Source organism: Culex quinquefasciatus, chromosome 3 (assembly GCF_015732765.1).
Source record: "Culex quinquefasciatus strain JHB chromosome 3, VPISU_Cqui_1.0_pri_paternal, whole genome shotgun sequence".
In the NCBI taxonomy this organism is placed as follows: Eukaryota; Metazoa; Arthropoda; class Insecta; order Diptera; family Culicidae; genus Culex; species Culex quinquefasciatus.
In genome coordinates, this window is record NC_051863.1 from 199,997,048 (window position 1) to 200,022,218 (window position 25,171).

The window sequence follows — 25,171 nt, forward strand, 5'->3', positions numbered from 1 at the left end:
TCAAGATATAGCCACCAAAAGTTTGATTTTAACGAAATATTTGCAGTTTTTCAATTTTAAAAAATAGTAACCATGAGTGACCGTTTCTAAAAATATTTTTTTTGAGAAGTTCAGAAAATTTGCTTGCTATTGATCAGAAAATTCACTCAAAAGTTACAGCTGCTTGAATATTTACATACAATTTTTGTAGAGAGTTGCTCTTCTGCGGCTCCAAATTTGACGTGATACAGATTTTTTTTTTTAGGAAAATACAGATCTGCTTTGATATAATCTGGCATCGTTGCATGGGAGTTCTTTGGCCAAGATTACGATTTTTGGAAATTTACTATTCTTTGTGATTTTTCATTTAGATGAAACTTTGTCCAAACATTCCCAGTGTCAAAAGAAGCATCCATACAAAATAAGTACAACAATTTATAAAATTATGTTTTTTTAAAGGAATTCTCAAAACGATTTCGTGTCTTCGGCAAAGTTATTGGTTATGAATAAGAATTTTCGTAAAAAAAACTCCAGAAAATAAGTAACTCGGAGAATGTATCCTATTTTTAATTTTTTTTTTTCTCATTTAGGTTTTTTAAATACGTTTCAGGGGATTAAAAAAACATTTTCAAGCATAATGGTAAGAAATTAAGTTCCACAAAATTGAAGATTTGAAAAAAAAAAGATTTTTTTTAAACGAGAAGTGCTCAAAAAACAAAATGAAAATATGTTTAAAAGCAAAATTAAAAGTACATCAGAAAAGTTTTAGTAAATTGTGGATAAAGTTAATTTTTTTGTCTGGAAATAATTAATTTTTCTCATTTTATATTTCAGGCCGTCTTTTCAAAATTCAAATTCAAAAGCAAATGCTTATGAAAAACTAATAATGCAAAATTGATTTTGTGGAAAAAGCATCATCAAAATAAAACAAAAATCTTTAAATAATTGCTGTGATATGTCAGAATTTTACAAAGGGACCATCCATGAACCACGTGGACACTTTTCTGGAAATCTCTACGCTCCCACATCCTCGTGGACAATTGCCAGACAAAAAAAAGTATAGAGCAGGGAAATCAACAAAACTCTGTTTTCTCAGCAATGGCCGAACCGATTTTGATCAAACTGGTCTAATTCAACTTGGTTTATAGTCCCATACTGCGCTTTTGAATTGTTTTTAGCTTCGATAAATAGTTCAAGAGCTATGTATAAAAAAATATATTCAGAAATATCCAGATGTTTGAAAATAGACCATAAAAAAATTCAAGTCCCAATATGTTATACATCGTTGATTTGGTAATTGAGAAACATTGAAAATCTGGCAACCTTGTTCAAGTTATGACCACTTCAGAGATATTAGTGTCATTTTTTCCGGATCTAATATAAAATAGATGAAATTTGTGTCCAAACCTATCATATCACCCGTTGTTGGTGAACAGTGAGGAGGGCATCAACCCCATCGGTGGATTATGTTTTTTTGTGCAACTGACCTTTGAAAAGGAAAAAAAATTGTCTAAGAAGTTGAATGGGGCGATTGAAATTCTGAAAAAAGAACTCAAGTGGTGTTCGAATGATCCTATTAACAGCCAGAAAATAGATTTCACTTTATTTTGTTTCAAGTTTATACAATTAAATAAAAATACCATTTATTTACAGCTTTCTCAAAGTGATATACTTTATTACCTCTTTTCCTTACTGGCTAAGGGTTCACATTACGCACTAGAATATGTTTTTTTTCATAATTTTTTTCCTTCTTCATTTAAATAAAAGCATTCAGAGTTTTTTTTTTCTTTAGACCAGATGTGTCACCACAGATGTCCATGGTTTCATTATGCACTACTTGTTACATGATAAATTTTCTCACTGATTCACTCCCTCGCTTTACAAATCCGTTGCTGCGGCGGTGTGCAAATTTTATGGTGTTGTTGCCGCGACCAGAGAAAACTTTTCTCAAGTTTTGATTGCTGCAAGTCGCTTTCCCGCGTCACCACCGAACGCGCTCGCGCTTGGCCCGAACTATTATGTATTTACAAAAGTCCTTATCGCAAACTAGATTTTTTTTTCTTTCCTTTTCTGCTCCACTACGAGTAATGTCCCTCGACTTCCGTTGTATAATATTTATATTCTTCGCTCAAGCAATTTATTATTGTTTTCATTTTCACTTTTTATGTTTCATCGTGCTTTTTTTTTTGGATTTTTTTTTCTCTCTGCACAGTAAAAGCTGCGAAACAAGGAACGGGCAAAAGTTTATTTCCCGCCAACTCGAGAGACGTTTTTGTTACTTGCCAACTCAACTCAAAACGGTTTTGTGCAGTTATTACAGTGGGACGAAAAGAGTGTTTGCAGATCACATAAAGTTGCAAATGGCAGTGACCGACAATGGAAACTTGGGTTGGAACAACAACAACAAAAAAGTGAATGTATAAAATTGTTAATGTAAGCAGCTTTTGACAGTCTTACCGAGGGAAAACGGGGGTTGAAAGTAAAGGCAAAAAAAAACTTGGAAAGAATGCATTTGGCCACAATTAAAAGTAAAACCGATTATAAAGGATCGGAAGCTGGAAATGCTGGACATCGGTCCGTTTGCTCACGTTGACCACAATTTTGAAGACGCACTTGGAGCTCCACTCGGCCTCATCGTGGGCTTCGTATGTGATGAGATGGCTGCCGGCACCAAAGTCCGTTCCGGGGCTCTGGAGTGGGGACGAGAGACAATGGTGGAATTATGACGACGTCCAGGATTATAATTTAAAGCGTTGCTAGTACGGGATGAAAGAGAGGCAAGGGAAATGTTAACTAGGACTTACATTCGACTTTGTGATGGTGACCACACCGACGTTGTCCGAGAAAATGGGTTCCTCCCAGGTGGCTTTTACGCTCTGGTGGTGCCCCTCGATAGTGTAGATTTGCATGTCTGGGCAAAAATCAACCGTTGGAGGACTTCCGGCTGGGTTGTTGTTAAAAAGAAATGATGAAAACAACTTTAAATCTTCGCAAAAACCAATATCCCATCCTCCCCACAAACATCAAATAAAATCATTCAGTACAGATTTCGCCGTAGAAAAACACAAATCTCACAGGAAAAAAACTCCTCTAAATCTACTCGAGATTGCAGTCTACTCACCAATCACGTGGACGTCGAAAGTGCAGCTGGAAGTCAGCTTGGACACCGGATGCTTGGCCGTATAGCTGATGTTGATTGAACCGAGTGGCAGCTGGAGGACGTCCTTCTTGGCCCAGTACGGTTCGACCACGATGTCACGCTCCCAGCTGACGTCCGTTTTGGGCCGCCGGAGCTTGACCGTGGTGTGGTCGGTGTCGTTCGGGTGCAACTCCACGTTCACACTGGACGGGCAGCTCAGCTTGGGCTGGGGATATCCTGGGCGGGGAGACGAAGTCAGCAATTAGGTGTTTGTTGAATCCGGAACCAAAGAGAGCGTTGAAAAGTTGACCAAAAAACTTTTCCTTTGTAGCCACCCAACGACGACGACGCTGGATGTCGTTAGATCTCGAGAGTGTGTGTGTGTGTATTTTGCCCCCGAGAGCTCCAGCATCGAAAGGATAGAAGAGCCTATTCGTGTATGATTCTGGTTCAACCTAATTGAACAAGGTGGAAGTCGTTTGAACTCTTTCAACTTTGTTAGCCATTGTTTGCAGAACGAGTTTTTGTCGAAGTGCAAAGGGTGCCAAGTCGTTGGAAAAGTTTGGCTTGTTATCAAGTAGTAAAAATTTGACTCCTGCTAACTGTTCGGCAAAACTAAAATTACTCCCTCAGTAAGACCGAGTTTCGTTTTTTTTTTGCTTTTTTGTTTCAAAAAATCGTTTTCATGCAACTGCTTTCATATGAAGTTTTGCATTTGTATGTCAAGACTTTCGTATTAAGTGGCTAAGAAATTTTTGGAGCCTTTTGTTTTTTTTCTGACGACTGCACTTCACTTCACTTCACTTCACTTTTTCCACAGTTTTTTTTTTCAAATCTATTCAATTCTATTAAAATCTATTCAATTTTATTCAATTCTATGCAATTTTATTAAATTCTATTCAGTTCTATTCAATACTATTTAATTCTATTCAATTCTATTCAATTCTATTCAATTCTATTCAATTCTATTCAATTCTATTCAATTCTATTCAATTCTATTCAATTCTATTCAATTCTATTCAATTCAATTCAATTCTATTCAGTTCTATTCAATTCTATTCAGTTCTATTCAATTCTATTCAATTCTATTCAATTCTATTCAATTCTATTCAATTCTATTCAATTCTATTCAATTCTATTCAATTCTATTCAATTCTATTCAATTCTATTCAATTCTATTCAATTCTATTCAATTCTATTCAATTCTATTCAATTCTATTCAATTCTATTCAATTCTATTCAATTCTATTCAATTCTATTCAATTCTATTCAATTCTATGCAATTCTATTCAATTCTATTCATTTCTATTCAATTCTATTCAATTCCGTTCAATCCTATTCAATTCTATTCAATTCTATTCAATTCTATTATATTCAATTCTTTTCAATTCTATTCAATTCTATTCAATTCTGTTCAATTATTAACTTCAAAATATAAAAAAGTGTTTCCATACCAATGTCAAAAAAAAAACAGTGCCGATGCAACCAATCACTCCCAAATTTTAGGGACTGTACTGAAAAGTGGACCATAGCTAGCTACCCTGATAGGTACCATAGATTTTATTCGTACAATAATAAATTACAGAAATTATTTGAGTTCAAAATATTTCATAATATGTTAAACTTCCATCACGGCTACCCGATGACCTCGTCACAACTTCCAGGCACGTCCCAGACCAAAACTATTCCAGACTTCCGACGGCTATCAACGAGTTGCCACCGCTCTCTAACAACAACGGTCCATCCCGTTGATGCCATGCAAGAAGACAGGCGCACATTCCGGAACAAATTGTAAGCTCGTTCGCGCACACACACACACAAAGCACACATACGTATACATTATCATCACATCTAGTCCTTTGCAGATAGTGAGCGAGAGAATGTGGGAAAAGTTTCTCCTCCGAAGCTGAGATCAGCTTGAGCTTTTATTTTTTTGTTTCTGTCCTTTATGACCGTTGGCCGTTGGTCCAATGAGGTCAAAACACACACACACACACGAGGTGCAGGTTGTTGGGCAAAGTTGTGACATTCGCTTGATTTATGCGCTAGTTTAGCTAATGGCCCCTCGAACCGATGCAGTGTGTCGCACTGACCAGATGGCGTAAGTGACACGTGGTGAGGGTTGTTTTGCGATTTTGCTTTTTTCAATAGTTTGAACACTTACGGATACACGTTCCGCTTTCGTCGCCGATCCACTCGCCCGTGGTACCGCAGATTTTAGAAAACTTTCCCTCCAGTCGGTACCCGGTGGGACACTTTAGGATGCACTGGCTCCCGGGACGGTTCACGATCTTCAGCCGGCCCCCGTTGGGACCGTCGGAGATTTCGTCGATTGGCCGGCTGCACTCCAGATAGCCGTGCCTCGGGGGGAACAATGGCGGACAGGCCACATCTGCCAGCTTAACGGAGTCGTTCAGGACTGTATTTTGAGAAAGAAAAAGAAAAAAGAAATGTATTGATTTTGTAGGCCATTGATTTGCATTTTAAATGTGGTAACAAAAGGTATTGAAGGTATCGATTATTTAAGGTGTTTGTACACTTTGCAATCTCAATCAAGGAAAATAACTTTTTTTGCTTTTTGTTGATATGTTTAAACCCGATTCCAAACTACAATCCAGCAGACAATCACACAAGATAAGGTTAAACGAACCGCACGAGTGTGATTGGAATACGGAAGCCGTTTGATTGAATTTCAATATCTAGCTACTGATTCAAAGAGAAGAAAGGTCACGAAGAAGCACGTACGGCATTTCCACTTTTTTGGCCGCAAAACAGAATTCCCCATCTTGTGGCGCTGCATACTGAAAAATGCACCAGTTCAAGGTTCACATTGTTTGAAGCAATTCGTTTGATTTTCACCGGGGAATCCTCGCACCACAATACATCGTGTGGTTCGAGTTTTCACTATTTTGCGGAAAACCGCAAATTCCTTCACCGAAACCAAAGAATCATCAAAGCGCCATTAAACATCTCCCCCAAGTGATGTTTAATTCGCCAAACGAATTCACCACCAGAGGAAATTTACATTTTTAATCAAAATTTTCCTCATTATCACCCATTAAACGCTCGCGGTTGAATATTTCCCCAAAAGCGTATCCCAAGTCAACAGAGAAAGAACCCCCAGAAAAAAAAGAATTGGACGAAGAAAACAAGAAATGGCGTTGATCCCCTCGATTTCATTTGCACAACCAATCTTGCCAGCGGATTCTCACCGCGCTCACCGAAAATTTCTCACATTTCAAACCGACACCACTTTGGGGAATTTAGCGAATTTGCCACTTGCCGAGCGCCATTCTTCAACCGTTCCAGAAACGCCACCCACCACCCGCTGGTCCCTCGTGTTGCTCAGTTGAGGGTGCGGCATTTTTACTTCAATTCTCCGGAGGGTATCCCGGGTGGAACCGGGAGGAAGTCGATGAGTGGGAAATTTAAATAATTCAATTATTTTTTCCTCATTGAGACGGGTGGCTTGATGATACAGGTTTTTCTTTCTTTGAGTTTTTGTTAGGGTCTGGAAAGTTTTATGAATTTTCAATTGAATAAAAATATCACCTAATAGTGTTTTTATTCTGAATACAAATTATAATATTTACTTGAAACAAAGAAAGTTTTGACTTCTACAAACACTTACACGTTAAATTTGTGAGTCATAAAGTGAAAAATATATAAAGCATCAATCGACGAATGTCGATACAAGTGTTATGATTTCAAAAACTAACTTAATCCACCTATGTGGTTGGAGCCTTCCTCACAACAATGGCTGTACACAAGTTTCATCTATTTTTTAGATCCGGCTTCCAAAAAGTACATCGATATCACTTAAGTGGCCATATCTCGAGACAGGGTTGTCAGATCTTCAATGTTTTGGGCTCGTTGGAAAGGTTTTTTGATAACCTAACCGACGTTGGGTCGGATGATGGACCCGGACATAGTTTACATACATTTAAGTGAGATCCGGCTTCAAAAAAGTGCATCAATATCACTTAAGTGGCCATATCTCGAGACAGGGTTGCCAGATCTTCAATGTTTTGGAATTGTTGGAAAGGTCTATTGATAACCTAACCAACAATGGGTCGGATGGTGGATCCGGACATAGTTTACATACATTTAAGTGAGATCCGGCTTCAAAAAGTACATCAATATCACTTAAGAGGCCATATCTCGAGACAGGGTTGCCAGATCTTCAATGTTTTGGAATTGTTGGAAAGCTCTATTGATAACTTAACCAACAATGGGTCGGATGGTGGATACGGACATAGTTTACATACATTTAAGTGAGATCCGGCTTCAAAAAAGTACATCAATATCACTTAAGAGGCCATATCTCGAGACAGGGTTGCCAGATCTTCAATGTTTTGGACTTGTTGGAAAGGTCTTTTGATAACCTAATCAACAATGGGTCGGATGGTGGATCCGGACATAGTTTACATACATTTAAGTGAGATCCGGCTTCAAAAAAGTGCATCAATATCACTTAAGTGGCCATATCTCGAGACAGGGTTGCCAGATCTTCAATGTTTTAGACTCGTTGGAAAGGTATTTTGATAACCTAACCGACGTTGGGTCGGATGATGGACCCGGACATAGTTTACATACATTTAAGTGAGATCCGGCTTCAAAAAAGTGCATCAATATCACTTAAGTGGCCATATCTCGAGACAGGGTTGCCAGATCTTCAATGTTTTGGAATTGTTGGAAAGGTCTATTGATAACCTAACCAACAATGGGTCGGATGGTGGATCCGGACATAGTTTACATACATTTTAGTGAGATCCGGTTTCAGAAAAGTACATAATTGTCACTTAAGTGGCAATATCTCGAGACAGGGTTGCCAGATCTTCAATGTTTTGGACTTGTTGGAAAGTTCTTTTGATAACCTAACCAAAAATGGGTCGGATGGTGGATCCGGACATAGTTTACATACATTTAAGTGAGATCCGGCTTCAAAAAAGTACATCAATATCACTTAAGTGGCCATATCTCGATACAGGGTTGCCAGATCTTCAATGTTTTAGACTCGTTGGAAAGGTATTTTGATAACCTAACCAACGTTGGGTCGGATAGTGGAGCCGGACATAGTTTACATACATTTAAGTGAGATCCGGCTTCAAAAAAGTGCATCAATATCACTTAAGTGGCCATATCTCGATACAGGGTTGCCAGATCTTCAATGTTTTAGATTCGTTGGAAAGGTCTTTTGATAACCTAACCAACGATGGGTCGGATGATGTATCCGGACAAAGTTTACATACATTTAAGTGAGATCCGGCTTTAAAAAAGTACATCAATATCACTTAAGAGGCCATATCTCGAGACAGGGTTGCCAGATCTTCAATGTTTTAGACTCGTTGGAAAGGCATTTTGATAACCTAACCAACGTTGGGTTGGATGGTGGATCCGGACATAGTTTACATACATTTAAGTGAGATCCGGCTTCAAAACAGTACATCAATATCACTTAAGTGGCCATATCTCGAGACAAGGCAGCCAGATCTTCAATGTTTTGGACTCGTTGGAAAGGTCTTTTGATAATCTATCCAACGATGGATCGGATGATGGACCCGGACATAGTTTACATACATTTAAGTGAGATCCGGCTTCAAAAAAGTACATCAATATCACTTAAGAGGCCATATCTCGAGACAGGGTTGCCAGATCTTCAATGTTTTAGACTCGTTGGAAAGGTATTTTGATAACCTAACCAACGTTGGGTCGGATAGTGGAGCCGGACATAGTTTACATACATTTAAGTGAGATCCGGCTTCAAAAAAGTGCATCAATATCACTTAAGTGGCCATATCTCGATACAGGGTTGCCAGATCTTCAATGTTTTAGATTCGTTGGAAAGGTCTTTTGATAACCTAACCAACGATGGGTCGGATGATGTATCCGGACAAAGTTTACATACATTTAAGTGAGATCCGGCTTTAAAAAAGTACATCAATATCACTTAAGAGGCCATATCTCGAGACAGGGTTGCCAGATCTTCAATGTTTTAGACTCGTTGGAAAGGCATTTTGATAACCTAACCAACGTTGGGTTGGATGGTGGATCCGGACATAGTTTACATACATTTAAGTGAGATCCGGCTTCAAAACAGTACATCAATATCACTTAAGTGGCCATATCTCGATACAGGGTTGCCAGATCTTCAATGTTTTAGATTCGTTGGAAAGGTCTTTTGATAACCTAACCAACGATGGGTCGGATGATGTATCCGGACAAAGTTTACATACATTTAAGTGAGATCCGGCTTTAAAAAAGTACATCAATATCACTTAAGAGGCCATATCTCGAGACAGGGTTGCCAGATCTTCAATGTTTTAGACTCGTTGGAAAGGCATTTTGATAACCTAACCAACGTTGGGTTGGATGGTGGATCCGGACATAGTTTACATACATTTAAGTGAGATCCGGCTTCAAAACAGTACATCAATATCACTTAAGTGGCCATATCTCGAGACAAGGCAGCCAGATCTTCAATGTTTTGGACTCGTTGGAAAGGTCTTTTGATAATCTATCCAACGATGGGTCGGATGATGGACCCGGACATAGTTTACATACATTTAAGTGAGATCCGGCTTCAAAAAAGTACATCAATATCACTTAAGTGGCCATATCTCGAGACAGGGTTGCCAGATCTTCAATGTTTTAGACTCGTTGGAAAGGTATTTTGATAACCTAACCAACGTTGGGTCGGATAGTGGAGCCGGACATAGTTTACATACATTTAAGTGAGATCCGGCTTCAAAAAAGTGCATCAATATCACTTAAGTGGCCATATCTCGATACAGGGTTGCCAGATCTTCAATGTTTTAGATTCGTTGGAAAGGTCTTTTGATAACCTAACCAACGATGGGTCGGATGATGTATCCGGACAAAGTTTACATACATTTAAGTGAGATCCGGCTTTAAAAAAGTACATCAATATCACTTAAGAGGCCATATCTCGAGACAGGGTTGCCAGATCTTCAATGTTTTAGACTCGTTGGAAAGGCATTTTGATAACCTAACCAACGTTGGGTTGGATGGTGGATCCGGACATAGTTTACATACATTTAAGGTTTCGCATCGATGCGGACACTGGGGAAATCGCTGTATCTGATCCTTGTTCACTATTTCGCAAATATCTTCGAAATGCGATTGAATTTTTCAAAAATCTCTCGCTACTTTTTAGCCAATAGAATTATCTACCGAATCATCAAAAAATTAGGCTAATAAACTATTTAACAAAAAAGTTCCGCATACATTTCTCAAAAATATTGTGATTTTTAATTGTTTTCTCTGCATTCCACCCCAAAGCGTTTGTTGTCTATATGGTTGCCTACAAACAGGCGATTCCAAGCGTTAGACAGGGCGATTTCAACCGTTAGCACATTCTTATTCAAAATGGTGAGCATGTAGGGTTTATGGTGCTATTGTTGACTGCTGAGAATAATTGATCCTAGGTAAGTTATTGAACATGCAAGAAATATCCGAGGACACGCATCCCGAGTATTCGTTTTGATATCTGTATAAACCATAATCTCGGTAAAAGTTTATTTTTTCTTTGAGCTTTATTAAATCGGGTGCATAATATATAAATTTCAATGTTTGAGGTAGACTTTGTTAAACCTTGTCATATAAGAAATCAAAGAAGCCTTGAGGTCAAGCCGGCGGGACGATTTTTTCGCTTTTTTTGTTTACCTTAGTGTCACTCTCCCCGAGAGCGGCGAATGCGACGAAAACTCTCTCGTTGCTGTGCCGTGCTGCCAGCATGTGTGTTTTGCACTATAGTCAAGACACGAATTCAAAAAAGGTGCTAATTGTTGGTATCAAGAAACAAATTATACTAATTTGGGGTCGCTGAACTCAAATATGACCTCAAAAATACTCCAAAGTACACAGGAAATGCGTAATCCAATATGGCGTCCAATATGGCGGTAGTAGAATATTGGAAATTTTCATACAGAAATTTAGCAAGCAATCAGCATCTCAAATTTAACTAATTTGGGGTAGCTAAACTCAAATATGACCTCAAAAATACTCCAAAGTACACAGGGAATGTGTAATCCAAGATGGCGTCCAATATGGCGGTAGTAGAATATTGGAAATTTTCATACAGAAATTTAGCAAGCAATCAGCATCTCAAATTTAACTAATTTGGGGTAGCTAAACTCAAATATGACCTCAAAAATACTCCAAAGTACACAGGGAATGTGTAATCCAAGATGGCGTCCAATATGGCGGTAGTAGAATATTGGAAATTTTCATACAGAAATTTAGCAAGCAATCAGCATCTCAAATTCAACTAATTTGGGGTAGCTAAACTCGAATATGACCTCAAAAATACTCCAAAGTACACAGGGAATGTGTAATCCAAGACGGCGTCCAATATGGCGGTAGTAGAATATTGGAAATTTTCATACAGAAATTTAGCAAGCAATCAGCATCTCAAATTTAACTAATTTGGGGTAGCTAAACTCAAATATGACCTCAAAAATACTCCAAAGTACACAGGGAATGTGTAATCCAAGATGGCGTCCAATATGGCGGTAGTAGAATATTGGAAATTTTCATACAGAAATTTAGCAAGCAATCAGCATCTCAAATTTAACTAATTTGGGGTCGCTGAACTCAAATATGACCTCAAAAATACTCCAAAGTACACAGGGAATGTGTAATCCAAGATGGCGTCCAATATGGCGGTAGTAGAATATTGGAAATTTTCATCCAGAAATTTAGCAAGCAATCAGCATCTCAAATTTAACTAATTTGGGGTCGCTGAACTCAAATATGACCTCAAAAATACTCCAAAGTACACAGGGAATGTTTAATCCAAGACGGCGTCCAATATGGCGGTAGTAGAATATTGGAAATTTTCATACAGAAATTTAGCAAGCAATCAGCATCTCAAATTTAACTAATTTGGGGTCGCTGAACTCAAATATGACCTCAAAAATACTCCAAAGTACACAGGGAATGTGTAATCCAAGACGGCGTCCAATATGGCGGTAGTAGAATATTGGAAATTTTCATCCAGAAATTTAGCAAGCAATCAGCATCTCAAATTTAACTAATTTGGGGTCGCTGAACTCAAATATGACCTCAAAAATACTCCAAAGTACCGTCAGTGGGGGTGACATTGGGTCTGGGGGGTGAGATTGGGTCAAAGAGATTTTTTACGGATTTTACCATTTCCTAGGTTTTTCTCAATGAAACTAAATTCTATTAACAGGGTTGTTTAGGGGACATCTTATGATGACTTCGCTGAAAAAATCTCGTTCCTAGAACAAATGCTGTTTTTTGGGAACTGTCTAAAGTTGAGGTACGTTTTTGGCCAAAAATGACCTCTCGAAAAAACATTTTTCTAATATTTTTGTTGGAATTGCTCAAAAACTACCCGAATCTTTGAAAATCTCCACTTCAAACATTTTAGCATGTCAATACAATTCCCTCGAACAAGAAACACTGTTGAATGACTTGTTTTTACCATATTGTTGTATTTGAGCATCATTTTAGTTTCATTTGACCCAATGTCACCCCCTCTAAGGGGTGAGATTGGGTCAATTTTCAAACTATTGGTATTTAAGGTAGTGTTCTTCAAAATCCACCATATTTTGGGAAAATGTTAGTAAACTATCGAAGAACAATCTACGTTTAAAGATTTTCGATGTTATTTGAATTGATTTTGTTATTTAAAAATTACGAGAGGTGTATCGTTTTTTGACCCATAGTAACCCCCACTGACGGTACACAGGGAATGTGTAATCCAATATGGCGTCCAATATGGCGGTAGTAGAATATTGGAAATTTTCATACAGAAATTTAGCAAGCAATCAGCATCTCAAATTTAACTAATTTGGGGTCGCTAAACTCAAATATGACCTCAAAAATACTCCAAAGTACACAGGGAATGTGTAATCCAAGATGGCGTCCAATATGGCGGTAGCAGAATATTGAAAATTTTCATACAGATATTTAGCAAGCAATCAGCATCTCAAATTTAACTAATTTGGGGTCGCTGAACTCAAATATGACCTCAAAAATACTCCAAAGTACACAGGGAATGTTTAATCCAAGACGGCGTCCAATATGGCGATAGTAGAATATTGGAAATTTTCATCCAGAAATTTAGCAAGCAATCAGCATCTCAAATTTAACTAATTTGGGGTCGCTGAACTCGAATATGACCTCAAAAATACTCCAAAGTACACAGGGAATGTTTAATCCAAGACGGCGTCCAATATGGCGGTAGTAGAATATTGGAAATTTTCATCCAGAAATTTAGCAAGCAATCAGCATCTCAAATTTAACTAATTTGGGGTCGCTGAACTCAAATATGACCTCAAAAATACTCCAAAGTACACAGGGAATGTGTAATCCAAGATGGCGTCCAATATGGCGGTAGCAGAATATTGGAAATTTTCATACAGAAATTTAGCAAGCAATCAGCATCTCAAATTTAACTAATTTGGGGTAGCTAAACTCGAATATGACCTCAAAAATACTCCAAAGTACACAGGAAATGTGTAATCCAAGATGGCGTCCAATATGGCGGTAGCAGAATATTGGAAATTTTCATACAGAAATTTAGCAAGCAATCAGCATCTCAAATTTAACTAATTTGGGGTAGCTAAACTCGAATATGACCTCAAAAATACTCCAAAGTACACAGGGAATGTGTAATCCAAGATGGCGTCCAATATGGCGGTAGTAGAATATTGGAAATTTTCATACAGAAATTTAGCAAGCAATCAGCATCTCAAATTTAACTAATTTGGGGTCGCTAAACTCAAATATGACCTCAAAAATACTCCAAAGTACACAGGAAATGTGTAATCCAAGATGGCGTCCAATATGGCGGTAGTAGAATATTGGAAATTTTCATACAGAAATTTAGCAAGCAATCAGCATCTCAAATTTAACTAATTTGGGGTAGCTAAACTCGAATATGACCTCAAAAATACTCCAAAGTACACAGGAAATGTGTAATCCAAGATGGCGTCCAATATGGCGGTAGCAGAATATTGGAAATTTTCATACAGAAATTTAGCAAGCAATCAGCATCTCAAATTTAACTAATTTGGGGTCGCTAAACTCAAATATGACCTCAAAAATACTCCAAAGTACACAGGAAATGTGTAATCCAAGATGGCGTCCAATATGGCGGTAGTAGAATATTGGAAATTTTCATACAGAGATTTAGCAAGCAATCAGCATCTCAAATTTAACTAATTTGGGGTAGCTAAACTCGAATATGACCTCAAAAATACTCCAAAGTACACAGGGAATGTGTAATCCAAGATGGCATCCAATATGGCGGTAGTAGAGTATTGGACATTTTTATATTTTAAAATTTTTATATTTTTATATTTTTATATTTTTATATTTTCATATTTTTATATTTTTATATTTTTATATTTTTATATTTTTATATTTTTATATTTTTATATTTTTATATTTTTATATTTTTATATTTTTATATTTTTTTATTTTTATATTTTTATATTTTTATATTTTTATATTTTTATATTTTTATATTTTTATATTTTTATATTTTTATATTTTTATATTTTTATATTCTTATATATTTATATTTTTATATTTTTATATTTTTATATTTTTTGTATTTATGATTAGTGCGCTGACCACGCGGACGCGCTGTCTTGTTTTTGCATGCTCATTTTCATTTCTTTTATGTCGCTGTTTGTGTGCATGGGGTGATTGGTTATTTTAACTTATTGGACATCATAAGTGCAGTGCTTCAGGGGACGCGCAGTCCTGTTCTTTTCGCGATAATTTTCATCGTAAATGATCGTAAAAATTTATTCCAACTGGCATCGATCGATTTTATGAAGAGTAAAGCGTCATTTATTTACTATTTTTGAAATTTGCTCGCGTTATCTAAATTGTAAAAATATACTGATAAGTCCAGCCCATAGCACTACTGCTCGGCTGGCACGCGTTCGATAAAAAAACTTTTTAAATGATCAATTATCTATCTTTCCGCAGCCGGCTGCCTAAGATTTAAAATTTTCAACCGATAAACAAAATGCTCATGGTCACATCACTGCCACTCGTGAATCCTGACCTCATACCCATCTACTAACCCCCTCAAAACTCATGTGATACTTTGTCGGAGATGCAGTCGATTGGGCGGTCTCTATCACTCAAGTATCGGACTAACATTCCCATCCACTTCCCCGTGACCCTACCACTGGTCGTGGCCGGCGCCGGTATTGATCAGCATGATAGGGGCCTTTGAGAAGTTGCGAAGCGAGGAAAGATAGCTCCCACTTATCTTCCACGGCTCGTGGATGTAACTTCTGGAGGTCCTGGTCAATAACGGAGTAGCAACTGCGGGTGGGCACCTCACTATGGGGTTTCAGGCGGCCATAAATCGAAAAACCGACATACTTTAATTATTTTTTTGGAATTTTTTTTCGAAAATAAACATTCTAACTAAGAAAAATCCGGAGTTTGAGAGTGGTAGGTTCAAAATTCACTGAATTGCAGACCTTCAAAGGCGAAAATGGTAAGAAAAAAACATGTTTTTTGACCAAAAAAATGATTATTTTTCGTAGTTGTACTGTGTAGCTGTTTATGTATTTTTTCCTGCATCATTATATATATTCAGAAAGGTAATTGATTCAACTTTTCAATAATATTTTACAAAACACACTTTTACAGGCTAAAAAAATAATAAAAATCAAAAAAGATGGATTTTTATTCAAAATTTAGTTTTTTTCAAGTTTGTTAATGAAGTACTTTTTTTGTGTGCATTTATGCGATCTGAAAATTTTGCAGCTTAAAATTTGAACCATGTCCTAACTTGTCTCCAAATTTCAAAGTGCACTTATGTGCACTTTTTGAGTTATGCCATTTTGAACATTTTGATTCATGCAAGGAAATTAATGATTTCGCGTATACGCTTGGTTAAAATCACATTATTTACCTGCGGAGGCAGAAATGACGTACCTGCTATGTATGTTTTGAAATTGATTTGATATTCATGACTTTGTTGGTACTTAGGTACGTTTAATAAAATTAGAAATTCCTATTCCAAGTATTTTACAGAAACGATTCGTCGAATATTCGTATCAGTTCGCTGTTGTGTTCTTTTGAAAGTATGGATAATAATACCGTAGTGTCCCTGTACGATATAACGAAGCACTATTCTGAAAACGTGAGAACTGCTTTCGAGTATATTTGTAAGAATTACAACATTGCAGAACCATCACATGATCAACTCGGGGAAAAACCACAGAGGAAAAACTACGCACGTTGTTCTGTAGCTTCAAAACGAGGTATACAAAAGCCCATAGAAGAAGTTCATATTTTAAGTAATCTAACGACAATCGGTTACATAGTGATTTTGATTTAGAAGAATTTATCGTGGAAAACGTAAATTTTGCAACCAAAAACGTGGACGAGAATCCATACAATGTTCCATAAAATAAACCGTCAAAAATTCTAAAACACCGCAAAAATCAAATTTTAATTGGAGGAGGGGGTTTCTTCAAAGAGAGGTGGATTTTAACTCAAGAAAAAGGGGAGGGAGATTGAACGTAAATCAGAAACTTTAACATAGCATAAACCGCCATTCCGTGCATCAAATAGACAGAGCAAGAATATTAAAATTCACCACTTTAATGCATGTGACCTCAAATATATGAAAAAATCGAAAATTAAACTTTTTTTTTGGAAAAATATCAAATTTCATTTGTTTTCATTATACTAAGTACAAACAACACAAAAAAGTCACAAAAAAGCAAAAAAATATTTTTGGCCGCTCGCTTATATGGAAATACCCCATAGTACACCTATGCTTATGCTTATGCTTATTTTTATATTTTTGTATTTTTTTATTTTTGTATTTTTGTATTTTTGTATTTTTGTATTTTTGTATTTTTGTATTTTTGTATTTTTGTATTTTTGTATTTTTGTATTTTTGTATTTTTGTATTTTTGTATTTTTGTATTTTTGTATTTTTGTATTTTTGTATTTTGTATTTTTGTATTTTTGTATTTTTGTATTTTTGTATTTTTGTATTTTTGTATTTTTGTATTTTTGTATTTTTGTATTTTTGTATTTTTGTATTTTTGTATTTTTGTATTTTTGTATTTTTGTATTTTTGTATTTTTGTATTTTTGTATTTTGTATTTTGTATTTTTGTATTTTGTATTTTTGTATTTTGTATTTTTGTATTTTTGTATTTTTGTATTTTTGTATTTTTGTATTTTTGTATTTTTGTATTTTTGTATTTTTGTATTTTTGTATTTTTGTATTTTTGTATTTTGTATTTTGTATTTTTGTTTTTGTATTTTTGTATTTTTGTATTTTTGTATTTTTGTATTTTTGTATTTTTGTATTTTGTATTTTTGTATTTTTGTATTTTTGTATTTTTGTATTTTTGTATTTTTGTATTTTTGTATTTTTGTATTTTTGTATTTTTGTATTTTTGTATTTTGTATTTTTGTATTTTTGTATTTTGTATTTTTGTATTTTTGTATTTTTGTATTTTTGTATTTTTGTATTTTTGTATTTTTGTATTTTTGTATTTTTGTATTTTTGTATTTTGTATTTTTGTATTTTTGTATTTTTGTATTTTGTATTTTGTATTTTTGTATTTTTGTATTTTGTATTTTTGTATTTTGTATTTTTGTATTTTTGTATTTTTGTATTTTTGTATTTTTGTATTTTTGTATTTTTGTATTTTTGTATTTTTGTATTTTTGTATTTTTGTATTTTTGTATTTTTGTATTTTTGTATTTTTGTATTTTTGTAGTTTTGTATTTTTGTATTTTTGTATTTTTGTATTTTTGTATTTTTGTATTTTTGTATTTTTGTATTTTTGTATTTTTGTATTTTTGTATTTTTGTATTTTTGTATTTTTGTATTTTTGTATTTTTGTATTTTTGTATTTTTGTATTTTTGTATTTTTGTATTTTTGTATTTTTGTATTTTTGTATTTTTGTATTTTTGTATTTTTGTATTTTTGTATTTTTGTATTTTTGTATTTTTGTATTTTTGTATTTTTGTATTTTTTGCAACGATTAGGTTTCACTTTCTGGTCATATCATCTACCAAGATGAATCCTGACCTTCCCTTTCCTTCCCCTACTAACACAATTCCCCCACTTCCCGTGATGCTTGAAGGAGATGCTGTGGATTCAACGGTCTCATGCGGTGTCAACAGGTATAGAGCGACAAACTCTGTGTCTGATGAGTCTGCAACTTCAACTATCGGACTAACATTCCTACCTTTGTTGAACTGCATCTCCTTGGGGGGGCGCCGGTATTGACTTGAAGCAGAGATCTTCAGGGGTTATACAGTGAGGATGATTAGCTCCCACTAATCATCTGTTGGTTCATTGTGTAACTTCAGCTGATCCGTCAATAACGGAGTAGCAGCTCATTGGCAGTCAACCATGCTCATGCTCATGCTCATTTTTGTATTTTTGTATTTTTGTATTTTTGTATTTTTGTATTTTTGTACTTTTGTATTTTTGTATTTTTGTATTTTTGTATTTTTGTATTTTTGTAGTTTTGTATTTTTGTATTTTTGTATTTTTGTATTTTTGTATTTTTGTATTTTTGTATTTTTGTATTTTTGTATTTTTGTATTTTGTATTCTTGTATTTTGTATTTTTGTATTTTTGTATTTTTGTATTTTTGTATTTTTGTATTTTTGTATTTTTGTATTTTTGTATTTTTGTATTTTTGTATTTTTGTATTTTTGTATTTTTGTATTTTTGTATTTTTGTATTTTTGTATTTTTGTATTTTTGTATTTTTGTATTTTTGTATTTTTGTATTTTTTTTTGTATTTTTGTATTTTTGTATTTTTGTATTTTTGTATTTTTGTATTTTGTATTTTGTATTTTTGTATTTTGTATTTTTGTATTTTGTATTTTTGTATTTTTGTATTTTTGTATTTTTGTATTTTTGTATTTTTGTATTTTTGTATTTTTGTATTTTTGTATTTTGTATTTTTGTATTTTTGTATTTTTGTATTTTTGTATTTTTGTATTTTTGTATTTTTGTATTTTTGTATTTTTGTATTTTGTATTTTTGTATTTTTGTATTTTTGTATTTTTGTATTTTTATTTTTGTATTTTTGTATTTTTGTATTTTTGTATTTTTGTATTTTTGTATTTTTGTATTTTTGTATTTTTGTATTTTTGTATTTTTGTATTTTTGTATTTTTGTATTTTTGTATTTTTGTATTTTTGTATTTTTGTATTTTTGTATTTTTGTATTTTTGTATTTTTGTATTTTTGTATTTTTGTATTTTTGTATTTTTGTATTTTTGTATTTTCACCTTGAGGCTATCCGGATATGATCTTAGGTCAAAAACCACCGACCCCTGCCTTGTTACGATGGTAGATCCATGGGCCGTAACTCCCGGGACTCTACAGAAGACCCAGAACAACACCACGTATCGGTAGACAAGTCCCTGAGCCTCCCTGAAGATATCCGGATATGATCTGAAGTTAAAAACCACCGACTTCTACTTTGTTACGACGGTAGATCCATGGGCCGTAACTCCCGGGACTCTACAGAAGACCCAGAACATCACCACGTATCGGTAGACAAGTCCGTGAACCTCTCTGAAGATATCCGGATATGATCTGAGGTCAACAACCACCGACCTCTGCCTTGTTACGACGGTAGATCCAAGGGCCGTAACTCCCGGGACTCTACAGAAGACCCAGAACATCACCTCGTATCGGTAGACAAGTCCGTGAACCTCCCTGAAGATATCTGGATATGATCTGAGGTCAAAAACTACCCACCTCTGCCTTGTTACGACGGTAGATCCATGGGCCGTAACTCCAGGGACTCTACAGAAGACCCAGAACATCACCTCGTATCGGTAGACAAGTCCCTGAACCTCCCTTGGCTGTTTTTTATTGGTAGACTAAAACGGGGCAAAGGAACGTACCAGTAATTTTGATACGGTCATATTGGAGGTTTCAACTTGTGTAAGGGTCAACTTATGTGTTTACAACAATAAAATATAAAACTTCTGTACCTCTTTTTGAGTCATTTTACCTAAAAAATGGGTAAAAATGTGAACCGTGTTCCACGATTGGCGCAAAGCGAATGAAATTTGTATGGAAAAAAATTTGGCTTCATAAAGGTATTTTACATGCTGTTAAATACCTTTATGAAGCCAAAAAATATTTCGGTTTATTTTTTGCATATAAAATCTATTAGTTTTAGTAAAATGAAATAAAATAAGTCTCAATAGAAATAAAAACTGCTTATTTGAAATCGTTAAATAAATAAAGAAACTTCTTTTGTCATTTTCAACAGGTATAAACGAAGCTGATGAGTACATAATAATCGTGAAGAAATGCAAGCGAAAGCCATTCACGAGCATTAGAGAAGCAGCGGAAAAAACCGGGCTAAGTGGGCAAGTGTCTGTGACAGACAATGTTATTGCTCCGAAGAAGTGTGTCTACGACGAAGCCATCACTGCCCTGCCCGTGTGCAAGGCCAAAATGGCCAAGGTGTTATTTGTTGACCCAACGGAAATGGAGGACGTAATTATTTTGGAAATTTTGGAAGATGAAGTCCATTTTACAGAGAATGTGGCCACAATTGTTCAACGTTTCCATAATTATCAGCTCGAAGAGGTTGTCAAACGTAAAATGATAATCTACCCACGACCAGCATGACCGACTCAGTTTAGCACGTACAACGAAAATAAAATCACATGTATAACTTTACAGTTTATTTTTACCAATTGTGATCAGTTTTCCGAAGTCTTGCCGTCCGGATATTGCATAAGGGGATTGATTAGAAAAAAAAATTACAACATTATTGTTTTTATTCCTGAATTTCAGAATAAATTTTTGAGTCCAACGCAAGCATGAAAATGAGCATCTTGTATAATGTCAAGTATTGTACCGGTTACCTTACATGCTCACCATTTTGATTGTGAGTTTTCCGTGAGAGCGCTAGCAGTCGCCCTGTCTAACGCTTGGAATCGCCTGTTTGTAGGCAACCATATAGACAACAAACGCTTTGGGGTGGAATGCAGAGAAAACAATTAAAAAATCACAATATTTTTGAGAAATGTATGCGGAACTTTTTTGTTAAATAGTTTATTAGCCTAATTTTTTGATGATTCGGTGGATAATTCTATTGGCTAAAAAGTAGCGAGAGGTTTTTGAAAAATTCAATCGCATTTCGAAGATATTTGCGAAATAGTGAACAAGGATCAGATACAGCGATTTCCCCAGTGTCCGCATCGATGCGAAACCTTAAGTGAGATCCGGCTTCAAAACAGTACATCAATATCACTTAAGTGGCCATATCTCGAGACAAGGCAGCCAGATCTTCAATGTTTTGGACTCGTTGGAAAGGTCTTTTGATAATCTATCCAACGATGGGTCGGATGATGGACCCGGACATAGTTTACATACATTTAAGTGAGATACGGCTTCAAAAAGTACATCAATATCACTTAAGTGGCCATATCTCGATACAGGGTTGCCAGATCTTCAATGTTTTAGACTCGTTGGAAAGGTATTTTGATAACCTAACCAACGTTGGGTCGGATAGTGGAGCCGGACATAGTTTACATACATTTAAGTGAGATCCGGCTTCAAAAAGTGCATCAATATCACTTAAGTGGCCATATCTCGATACAGGGTTGCCAGATCTTCAATGTTTTAGATTCGTTGGAAAGGTCTTTTGATAACCTAACCAACGATGGGTCGGATGATGTATCCGGACAAAGTTTACATACATTTAAGTGAGATCCGGCTTTAAAAAGTACATCAATATCACTTAAGAGGCCATATCTCGAGACAGGGTTGCCAGATCTTCAATGTTTTAGACTCGTTGGAAAGGCATTTTGATAACCTAACCAACGTTGGGTTGGATGGTGGATCCGGACATAGTTTACATACATTTAAGTGAGATCCGGCTTCAAAACAGTACATCAATATCACTTAAGTGGCCATATCTCGAGACAAGGCAGCCAGATCTTCAATGTTTTGGACTCGTTGGAAAGGTCTTTTGATAATCTATCCAACGATGGGTCGGATGATGGACCCGGACATAGTTTACATGCATTTAAGTGAGATCCGGCTTCAAAAAAGTACATCAATATCACTTAAGTGGCCATATCTCGAGACAGGGCTGCCAGATCTTCAATGTTTTGGACTCGTTGGAAAGTTCTTTTGATAATCTATCCAACGATGGGTCGGATGATGGACCCGTACATAGTTTACATACATTTAAGTGAGATCCGGCTTCAAAAAAGTACATCAATATCACTTAAGGGGCCATATCTCGAGACAGGGTTGCCAGATCTTCAATGTTTTGGACTCGTTGGAAAGTTCTTTTGATAATCTAACCAACGATGGTTCGGATGATGGACCCGGACATAGTTTACATACATTTAAGTGAGATCCGGCTTCAAAAAAGTACATCAATATCACTTAAGAGGCCATATCTCGAGACAGGGTTGCCAGATCTTCAATGTTTTAGACTCGTTGGAAAGGCATTTTGATAACCTAACCAACGTTGGGTTGGATGGTGGATCCGGACATAGTTTACATACATTTAAGTGAGATCCGGCTTCAAAACAGTACATCAATATCACTTAAGTGGCCATATCTCGAGACAAGGCAGCCAGATCTTCAATGTTTTGGACTCGTTGGAAAGGTCTTTTGATAATCTATCCAACGATGGGTCGGATGATGGACCCGGACATAGTTTACATACATTTAAGTGAGATACGGCTTCAAAAAAGTACATCAATATCACTTAAGTGGCCATATCTCGATACAGGGTTGCCAGATCTTCAATGTTTTAGACTCGTTGGAAAGGTATTTTGATAACCTAACCAACGTTGGGTCGGATAGTGGAGCCGGACATAGTTTACATACATTTAAGTGAGATCCGGCTTCAAAAAAGTGCATCAATATCACTTAAGTGGCCATATCTCGATACAGGGTTGCCAGATCTTCAATGTTTTAGATTCGTTGGAAAGGTCTTTTGATAACCTAACCAACGATGGGTCGGATGATGTATCCGGACAAAGTTTACATACATTTAAGTGAGATCCGGCTTTAAAAAAGTACATCAATATCACTTAAGAGGCCATATCTCGAGACAGGGTTGCCAGATCTTCAATGTTTTAGACTCGTTGGAAAGGCATTTTGATAACCTAACCAACGTTGGGTTGGATGGTGGATCCGGACATAGTTTACATACATTTAAGTGAGATCCGGCTTCAAAACAGTACATCAATATCACTTAAGTGGCCATATCTCGAGACAAGGCAGCCAGATCTTCAATGTTTTGGACTCGTTGGAAAGGTCTTTTGATAATCTATCCAACGATGGGTCGGATGATGGACCCGGACATAGTTTACATACATTTAAGTGAGATCCGGCTTCAAAAAGTACATCAATATCACTTAAGTGGCCATATCTCGAGACAGGGCTGCCAGATCTTCAATGTTTTGGACTCGTTGGAAAGTTCTTTTGATAATCTATCCAACGATGGGTCGGATGATGGACCCGTACATAGTTTACATACATTTAAGTGAGATCCGGCTTCAAAAAAGTACATCAATATCACTTAAGGGGGCATATCTCGAGACAGGGTTGCCAGATCTTCAATGTTTTAGACTCGTTGGAAAGGTATTTTGATAACCTAACCAACGTTGGGTTGGATGGTGGATCCGGACATAGTTTACATACATTTAAGTGAGATCCGGCTTCAAAAAAGTACATCAATATCACTTAAGTGGCCATATCTCGAGACAGGGCTGCCAGATCTTCAATGTTTTGGACTCGTTGGAAAGTTCTTTTGATAATCTAACCAACGATGGTTCGGATGATGGACCCGGACATAGTTTACATACATTTAAGTGAGATCCGGCTTCAAAAAAGTACATCAATATCACTTAAGGGGCCATATCTCGAGACAGGGTTGCCAGATCTTCAATGTTTTGTATTCGTTGGAAAGGTCTTTTGATAACCTAACCAACAATGGGTCAGATAGTGGATTCGTACATAGTTTACATACATTTAAGTGAGATCCGGCTTCAAAAAAGTACATCAATATCACTTAAGTGGCCATATCTCGAGACAGGGGTGCCAGATCTTCAATGTTTTGCATTCGTTGGAAAGGTCTTTTGATAATCTAACCAACAATAGGTCGGATAGTGGATCCGGACATAGTTTACATACATTTAAGTGAGATCCGGCATCAAAAAAGTACATCAATATCACATAAGAGGCCATATCTCGAGACAGGGTTGCCAGATCTTCAATGTTTTAGACTCGTTGGAAAGGTATTTTGATAACCTAACCAACGTTGGGTTGGATGGTGGATCCGGACATAGTTTACATACATTTAAGTGAGATCCGGCTTCAAAACAGTACATCAATATCACTTAAGTGGCCATATCTCGAGACAGGGCTGCCAGATCTTCAATGTTTTGGACTCGTTGGAAAGTTCTTTTGATAATCTAACCAACGATGGTTCGGATGATGGACCCAGACATAGTTTACATACATTTAAGTGAGATCCGGCTTCAAAAAAGTACATCAATATCACTTAAGTGGCCATATCTCGAGACAGGGTTGCCAGATCTTCAATGTTTTGGACTTGTTAGAAAGGTCTTTTGATAACATAACCAACGATGGGTCGGATGATGGACCCGGACGTAGTTTACATACAGTTAAGTGAGATCCAAATATATGTGAAAACACATTTTTATACATAACTTTTGAACTACTTATCGAAACTTCAATCTGTACAAAACTCGATCTATGGGACCCTAAGCCAAGTCAAATGCAACAAGTTCGGGTCAAATCGGTTCAGCCAGTGCCGAGAAACATGAGCTAGTTTGTTGGTCACATACATACATACACACACACATACACACACACATACACACACACATACACACACACATACACACAGACATTTGTTCAGTTTTCGATTCTGAGTCGATATGTATACATGAAGGTGGGTCAACGACGTTTTTATACGAAGTTCATTTTTAGAGCAGGATTATAGCCTTACCTCAGTGAGGA

General features: G+C 36.0%; 1 protein-coding gene across 1 annotated transcript in view; it reads right to left on the reverse strand.

Moving 5' to 3' along the window:
- Nucleotides 1-1,625: 1,625 nt before the first annotated feature.
- The window catches only part of LOC6032895, a 107,416-nt gene continuing 83,870 nt past the window's right edge, over nt 1,626-25,171 (reverse strand). Inside the window, exons 9-12 of the mRNA XM_038262395.1 lie at nt 5,283-5,537; nt 3,101-3,355; nt 2,784-2,923; nt 1,626-2,669 (exon numbers count right to left, since the gene is read on the reverse strand). Of these exons, the coding sequence (XP_038118323.1) occupies nt 2,502-2,669; nt 2,784-2,923; nt 3,101-3,355; nt 5,283-5,537 (818 nt within the window). The 3' untranslated portion in view covers nt 1,626-2,501. The remainder of the gene's footprint in view (nt 2,670-2,783; nt 2,924-3,100; nt 3,356-5,282; nt 5,538-25,171) is intronic.